This window comes from Monodelphis domestica, chromosome 5, assembly GCF_027887165.1.
Source record: "Monodelphis domestica isolate mMonDom1 chromosome 5, mMonDom1.pri, whole genome shotgun sequence".
Lineage (NCBI taxonomy): Eukaryota > Metazoa > Chordata > Mammalia > Didelphimorphia > Didelphidae > Monodelphis > Monodelphis domestica.
Window position 1 is genome coordinate 105617142 of NC_077231.1, and position 8828 is coordinate 105625969.

General features: G+C 33.0%; 1 protein-coding gene across 2 annotated transcripts; it reads right to left on the bottom strand.

Moving 5' to 3' along the window:
• Nucleotides 1-1313: 1313 nt before the first annotated feature.
• Nucleotides 1314-8595, bottom strand: ALG10 (ALG10 alpha-1,2-glucosyltransferase). Of its 2 annotated transcripts, none has more exons than XM_001375098.5 (3): nucleotides 8238-8595; nucleotides 7076-7273; nucleotides 1314-3447 (listed from the first exon to the last, which is right to left on the bottom strand). In XM_001375098.5, the coding sequence occupies exons 1-3, from the start codon at nucleotides 8397-8399 to the stop codon at nucleotides 2395-2397; spliced, it is 1413 nt and encodes a 470-aa protein (XP_001375135.2). In that variant the 5' UTR covers nucleotides 8400-8595; the 3' UTR covers nucleotides 1314-2394. The 2 variants fall into 2 exon arrangements, with proteins under 2 accessions (XP_001375135.2, XP_016281500.2); XM_016426014.2 differs by having other exon boundaries at nucleotides 8213-8346.
• Nucleotides 8596-8828: the final 233 nt, after the last annotated feature.

The following is an 8828-nucleotide window of genomic DNA, read 5'->3' on the forward strand; positions in this document are numbered from 1 at the left end:
AACAAAAGGAGCTAAAGAATTTAAGATTGTGGTCACTTTCCCAAAGACACTGAATTGTTCTTTTACTTGACTTGGAGTGCCCAACCACATCTCTATGGTTGGGTTAGAAGTATAATATATATAACATCCTAGCATCGCTAGAGCTGGTATTCTGAATTAGATCTCACTCCGGTCAGTTCTATTAGTTTTGGTTCAATACTGGAATGAAATGTAAAACTTGCATTCAACAATTAAGAAAAGGAGTTACAAACTTAACTATAGCAGGGGAAGGATATGCATCAAGGACATGAATCAAGTTGATTCGGCAGAGCTGATAAGACTGCCAGGTCTGTAATCAAGAAACTGAGTTCAAATCTGATCTCATTTACTAACTGTGTGACCCCGAGCAAGTCACAACCTCTGTTTGTCTCAGTTTCCTCATCTATAAAATGGAGATAATAATAGCACCCACCTATTGTTATGAGGTTTTGTTGTGAGGACCAAGTGAGACAATTGTACAGCACTGACACATGGAAAGCATTATATAAATATTAGTTATGATTCTTCTTCATCTGAGCTAAGCTCCCCTGTCTAGGTTATCCATGATAGACAACCAACCAAACCTTAAAGCCAAGACAAAGCCCTCATGACAGTTTTTCAAGTGACCAGGAAGTGCCATTAACTCTTAGATCCCTGGATAAATCAAATCCAGAAAATGGTCTCAATAATTTTAAAGGAGAAACTAACCTAACTTACATGGGGGAAAAACCACAGATTGTTGCTCTCCTTATGTGAAATAGTTTCACCTCCACTGTCTCACCCTATCCTTGACCCAATCCACCTGATTATAAATACCTGTTCCATTTTAATGCCCTAGAGCAAACCCTATCATCTCCCTTGAGAGCAGAAATTTCAATTTTTTTCCTAGAATAAAAATGATTTGTTTCAGTCTTTTCCACTAAATTCCAGTGTAAAAGAATAATTCCTATAAAAGTTTGCAGTAACAAATGCAGAATACCTTCCAAATCCAGATATTGAGTAACAAAAGAATATCTTTTATAATCTTTTGAAGCCAGATCAAAATGATAGCTCGTGAATCCTATTTCCATTTATAATAAGATAAAAGAAATTTCATCACAGTTTTTATATTTCTTAAGTTTCAACTTTTGAGGAATTATTTTCACATGGTAAACTATAATAAAAACAAAAAATTTTAAGATCTTTTAATGAGAGATTTCTACCACTACCTCCCACTATACAAGAGAAAACCTCAAAATGTATATATGTATTTGGAATATGAGACAGATCCTATGAAAATAACTCCATAATTCAAGTTAATGATAACCCGAGTTTGTTTATTTAAAAAAAATAATAAATCTGTAGTAAAAAATATAAAATACTTTCCAATCCCACTTGTTAACTGAAAGACAAAATGAAAAGAATCTCTCAGAGCAAGATAATATAAGTTATATAAAAGTACAGTCATTTCTCCATACAACAAAATCCAACAAATCAGTTGGAAAAATTTGAAAATGGTTTGAAAGAATAATGCCACTGAAGATTTGTACATTACTTACCAAAGAACTTTCAAGGGAAGACTGACATTCCAATTTAGCAGCAAGTTGTTAAACCCAATTAAAAAAAAACCATAAGAAACTAAATTAACTACTAGTTAATACTGGGCTTTTTAAAGTTCCCATTGTAATATACAATCACAGGATCAGAAAGGACCTCAAAAAGTCATCTTGTCTACATCTTCCTTCACTTAGAGGAGTTGCAATTAAATGATCCAAAAAAAAAGAAACTCTTGTACTCTTAAAAATATTATAAAGAGATCGATTCTGAAACATCTTTGGAAATATATCTCTATGATTACATTACCCTTTTTAATAAGCATTATCATTAGTGCAATTTTGCTTTAGTCAAGACATTTATAATTTCAAAATAAGAGTATGTGAAAGATCTGCACCATCCATATATATTACACTCAAAGTAATAATCTGATTCTAAATAACAATACAAAGGCCTTTCCTTCCCTAAACCAATATAATTTTCTGATGGAACAAACACTGACTGTATGCTGAAATATTTGAAGCCTTTGAAACTATTTACAATCTAATTAGAAGTCTTTTTAATGTTTAGAAAGTTTTTTTTAAAGATATGCCAAAGTAAATGTAAACACTTCTCATTTTCCATTATTTTCCATAATTTTTGGACATCTGTTTCATTAATGTAATAAAAAAGGTTTTTAACACTTGGATAGGTTCAATATTTCATCATGTGGAACAAATTAGATTTCACAATCACTTCTAACCACATGAATACCAACTGGCTTGTTATTAAACAAAGTCCTGCCTATATTGTGGAAAAGTTCCAGATATAAATTTGGTTATATGAAGCAAGATATTAATTTGGTCACCACATGAACCTTTGAATATTATCATTATTTGGCCACTGAAATGTCTTGTTCAAAAAGATATAAAATGTTATAAAATTAATAAGTATATAAAAACTCAGTTCACAAAGGAGCTTGGGCACAGATGGCATAGGAAGATTAAGTCTATAAATGATATAAGGCAAGATAAAGTAACGAAACTCAAAAAGTTTTTGAGGAACTGTGACTGTAAATAAGCATGTGAAAAACATTATGTTCCAGAAAATGGATTTAGATTTCAATGAATCAGCAATGCTCCAACCAGCAAACAAATAACATGGAACTAGCAAGTATTTTACAAATTCATATCTCTGGAAGATTCTTTTCCAAACATAGAATGTATAATGTCTGTTGTCTGCCAGCAAATACTTATGAACATAAGTGAATTTCCAGACTAAAAATAAGGAGACAGTTGTAAGTATAACATATTGCCCCCAGTGTCTCCTTACTGACTGGAGAAAAGTTTTAATTTTTCCTGGGGACAGCAGGTGAGGAAAAGAAAAAAAGAGAGTAAAAGAAAAAAAGTAAAATAGCTGAGGAAAATTCATACAGGCCTCATGATTACTCCTATCACCAACAACTATTCCACCATTTAAGACTACAAAAGCAATAAATACAAGTATTAAAAGGATATAGGGCCATGTCAAAACTATAAGTGTATTCAAGTTCCTAAAGGATGTGGCGTAATCGAGAAGAAAACACAATATCTTCTTACACGCTGAAAGTGGTCCTTTGATGGATGGAAGTTTCTCTTCCTTCTTTTGTTGTTCAGTCCTCCAAGCCTCCGTTAACTTTTGTGAGATAATATTTCCCGCACAGAATACAGTCCAAACAATATTTGTCTGGCGAAACATGAAGCCACAAAATCCAAGAAGGGCTGAAGTTTTATGATTACCATAAAGGCACATAAAATAGGCAAAAAGAACAAAAAATATAGATCCTGTTTCTGTATAATAGAGGAAGTTAAAAAAATAGAGTGTAGGGAAAACTGCTATTGTTAAAGCTGACAAAATTCTCTGGATGCCTGAGACAGCCTAAAGAATAAAAAACATATAGTTAGTAAAAATGTTTTTACATAATAGGAACTTAATAAATGTTTATTTCTGAAAGAGTAATCAAATGTGGCAGTTCTAGGGTAATGAAAAGACCTATATATGGTTCTTTAAAAAAAAAAAAAGGAATCTGATGTTTTTGAACACACAAAAAATCACAATGTATATCTGGTATTTAAAACTCTTCCCAACCTAGACAACAAATTACTTTTCCAGTCTTCTATATCACTCCCTTTCATGAACTCTAGAACACAGGTAAACTAGTTTTCTTGCTGTTCCTCATACAAACACTCCTTCTTCTCAAGCCTTTGAATTGGCTTTTATCTCCTTACAAGGAATGCACTCCCTCTTGAACTTATGCCTTATTCCATCTTTCCAGATCTCACAAGCTATTATTGCTCTCACCTCAACCTCCAAATTAACTTGTCTTTATTTTGTAAATATTTATATATCTTACTCATATTTGTACTTGTATCCTTAGAACTTATGTCTGATTGATTTTAGAACTCAATGTAAACAAAATGTAACAAGCTTCAGCTCTATAATCATTTGCTTGGAAGCCACAAAAAAAAAAAGGTTTCAAGGCAACAATATTATTTTAAATTATGGGTCTTTTATATGCTGAAAATATTAGACTCGTTCTAAAACGCTAGTATGGTCAGAATTTAAAATTACCACAACTATTTAAAAATTCCTTTGAATTCTTGTAGCTATTACAGTTTTTTGGAATGAAGTTTATGCTGTCATTCTATTCCAAGTACCATAATAATTTATAAAAGTAAATTGTATTGAATATTTCTGCAGTTGAGTTACAGTATCTAGTAGGAGGCTCATTCAACAACTATATATGAAACATTAATAACATACATCATGATAATCACAGAGAAATTTTTAAAAATTTCCTTGGGCTCTAAGTATGGAGATGCTTAAGCACTTACAATAAGCAAATTACTTGAGCATGGTATGTTTACAGAAACTGATTGGGTAAACTAGGGTTTAAAGACATCATGAAAAAAATAAAGAAAAGCAGAAACACTAATGCTATGATTTTCTAATCACAATGTAATAAAATTATATTCAATGAAGGAATTAGAAGAAAGAATTAAAACTAATTAGAAACCTAATAATTTAATCCTAAAGAATTAGTGGGTCAAAGAAAACAGAAAAACAAAACAACAGAAAATTTCATTGAAGAAAATAGCACCATTAAGACAACCTATTAAAACTTGTGGAATGCAGTAAAGCAGTCCTTAGAGGAAAAATCTAGAAAGAGCGATGCAATTAACTGGGCAAGCATATTATTTAAAAAAAAAAAAGAATTCTGAAAAATCAAAGAGCTGATCAACAAAATTGAAAGAAAAGTATAATTAAATTGATAAATAAAACTAGCTTTAAAAAACAAATGCAATAAACTATGCAGCAAGTTAATCTAATTTTTTAAAGAGGGAATAAAATTAAATTGCTTGTATAAAAAAATTAAAAAGAACATCTTACAGCAACTGAAGAAGAAATCAAAGAAATTATAAGAATCTATTTTGCCCAAAGTATATTAAGAAAGTTGACAGCTTAAAGGAAGAGATGAAGAGATATCATGTTGACTTTTGTTTTGCTACCCTGGAAGAAAGAGTAAAGTTGATAATTATGCAATTTTGTCCCACTTAAATCCAATTCATGTGTGAGTCAAAAGACATCACCAACCAATTGAGGAGCCAAGCACTGTGCTAAGTACTTTTTGTAAATATTATCTCATTTGATCTTCACAACTCTAGGTGGTAATTACTATTGCTATCCACATATCAGATGAAAAAATTGAGGCAAAAGAGATTAAAGTCACTTTCCCAGGAACACAGCCATTAAGAGTCTGGGGATAATTGTAAACTTAAGTCTTCCTGAATCCAGATGCTATACTCTATCTATTGTGCCACTAGATGTCTCAAAAGACAAGATGAAAAACAAAGAAATAAAAGTACAAATATTTCTAATGAACAGTAAATCAAAAATATTAAATGAAATATTAGCAAATGGGGTACAACATATTAAAAAGATTATACCCTATAATCAGGCTTGAATTTATACCTTGAAAAGTGGACTGATAAAATATGAGGTAAATAACAAACATAATAAATCACATTAATCACATAAGTAGTAAAAATCACAATAGATGTTGAAAAGGCTTTTGATAAAAATATGAAACATACATCTCTTCAAAACACTAGAAAGTACAAGAATAAGTGGATATAGGAGTATATGAAATAGAGAACAGTTAGAGGTCATTCCAATAAGAGCATCAGTAAACAAAGATACCTATTGCAATTATACCTATTTATAGAATGCTAAAAATCCTAGCTATGATAAAAAAAAAAAAGTCAAAAAAGATAAACTGAAGGAATAGGCTTAAGCAAGGAAGGAACAAAATTACTTTTTTGGTAGATATGTTGATTTATTTAGAAAATTAAACTAGAGTCAACTATAAAAAATAGATGGAGCAATGTTGTATGGTATGATATAAACCACCATGTATATTACCAATGGTACCCAGGAACAACAGATATAAAGAGAATTTCCTTTCAAAATTTCTACAGGATATACAGAATATTTGGGAGTCTACCTACAGAGATACATACAGAAAAAATGCATCCAACAAAATAACCACTCTTAATAGAAATCAAGACAGATCTATACAGAGTGAATTAAAATAATTTTGAAAGACTTTTTTTCAATAAACCAGAATTACAGCAGACCAATGTAAACAATCCTATTGGGATGTGATGGACTTAAAATTCAGTAAGAAAAACATTTTGGGGTGTGACCAATATGAAAACTTGTTTTGCTGTACTATAGTTATTTGTTAGGAACATTCCTTTTTTCTTATGGTTCAACTTGAGATGGAGGGAAGTTTGGCCATCCCTAATCACCATTAGTGTTTCCCCTCTGAAATGACCTTCAATTTAGTTTATATAACTTGCACAAATATATTTGTTTGCATGTTGTCTCCTTAAACTGAATGTAAGCTGAGGGCAAGGAGTTTTTTGCCATCTAAAAAAAAAATCTCCATTAACACAGTGCAGTAAGAAGCTAAAAATGCTTGTGATAATGATTTTCTTAATAAATTGAAATATTTTCCTTTGTCCCAGTTAATTTGTGTAGCACTGAAGTACTAATATTATCTTTACAGTCATTAGCCTCTCTAACAAAAACAAAAATTTCTCTATCTTTTAATACTGGTGCCAAACATGCCAATCATTTTTGGCCATTAACTTGTCAGATAACAGTGTATCAGAATTTAGCCAGGAGATCTGGCTGAAAATAGTGCATAAAATCTTAAGTGATATAGGTTTTTGGGTAACTTCTTCAGGACTTTCTTGAAAACACAGACCTAAATCTGTTACTTTTACTAATCAACTATGGTTTATTTACTTTTGATTAATAAGGGTCCTTAAACCCTACAACTATAAATTTCATAATATAATATAATGAATACTCGTGCTTTATTTTTTAAAAGAAATGTTATATACTAAATGCTAGAGAAATGTTTCATGTAATTGCAAACTACTTTATCAAAATGTGCTTGTGTATTTACTTACTTTAATGAATTAATCAGAGAACCTACCTTGTTCCTCTGTTGTAACTTGCAAAAAAGTAAATAGAGTAAATAGAAGTTGCCAGCACTGAAGAGCAGATTAACAAATCTGAGCATTCCTATGGAACAGACTACATGTTGAGACCATCCAAAGATCCAAGTGGCAGGTTTTAGAATTCCAACAGATATCAGGTATAAACCAGGTAGTGTAGTGATCATGGGATCCCACTTAAAAATGAAAAAAGGGTGGTGATAAATATAATGCTACAAAATACAATATCAATTATATAAGATAGGAACAATTTTCATTTGGTTTTCTTCATTGTTTTATCATGTCAGTGTAAGAAAGAGGGCTGATTAGGCAGGAGTACTGGATTTTAATTCTGACCCTCTAACTAATTGTGATTTTGTAAATTCCCAGAACTATTGCCTAAAATGCAAAATAAAAAGTTGAACTTAATAATCTACTTTATCTTCCAACTCAAAGACCTATGAATCTATTTATGTCTTGCTTTTAGACTACACAGATTCCCCCAGAAGATTCACGATATCTTCTTTATAGAGATGAGAAATCCTAGGTTCAAATCTAATATCGGATCTAGCTGGGTGACCCTGGGACAAATCACTTTATCCCCACTGACTAGCTCTACTGCCTTAGAATCAAAGACAGAAGGTAAGGGTCAAAAAATGTTTGTTTTCCTTTAAAAAGATGTTGGAGAGAAGTTATAAATGTTTGGTGAATAGTTTTTTAAAAAACTACTGGTATCCAGCCAGTAGATATCATTTTCAAAGGATTTTTAGGAAAGATTCGGAGGAGAGACAAATTGTTACAGTGCTTTGGTGGTTGGTTTATATTGCTTATGTATAACAGAAGTGAGTGGCTAGGCAAAAGGGACTTAATTATGGCCTCTTAAATGCCAGCACACACTCAGCCAGTGGGTCAGATCTTTAAGAGATACAAATGTAACTAGTCATCTCAGAACCTCATGCCAGAGTTACTACTTCATTTTTACCTAAGTTCCTTAAAATGAGGTTTTGCTGAAGGACTGAACAGGCTATTGCTCCTCCTTCCTTTATGTTTCCCCTTTGAAATGTATTTCCTTTAAAACAGCAGAAAGATGAAGACTATGCCCCATGCCTTGAAGGCTTCTCCTAGCCCACTAATACCTGTGCAAGGGTTGGGAATCCTCACCTGGAAGGAGCCCCAGCAGTAGCGCTGGGCCTGCGGCAAATGGAAAATTTCGTCCATGTAGGGCTCCCGCAGCGCCCGGCTTATAAGAGAGAAAACGAAGCAAGAGACCAGGAAAGTGCAGCTTAGGGCTGCCGAGAAATAGTAACCTTCCAGCTCTTCCATCTTCAACCAAACAACTAACACATCCAAGGTAATTCCAATTTTCGGTACCGGAAGTCCGTGTCTTAAGTGGACCGATCAGAAACTGAAGCTCTGCACGCGGAGGTGCGTGGGAACCTTTTGAGAGAGAGAAATTGATCCTTTCCCTGTGAAGACCGGATTACCGAAAAAAAGGAGCGGAACGCAGGGAGTGAGTGACACGACGGAAGCTGGTTCGGGGGAAGTATTTGAAAGGAGGACCAGGTAACTGTTCGCGACGTCTGCTGATATTCCCGAGGAAAAGAGCAGTTTGGTGGGTGGGTAGACTCAGAATTGGCTACCCCTCCAGGTGGGAGAGAAAAATGAGTGTGCCATAAAACCGGCTCTGGAAACACCGTTGGCCTATGCTAGTGCGCCTGCCTTTGGCGCTGTGGAAACAAAGGTAGTTTGTTT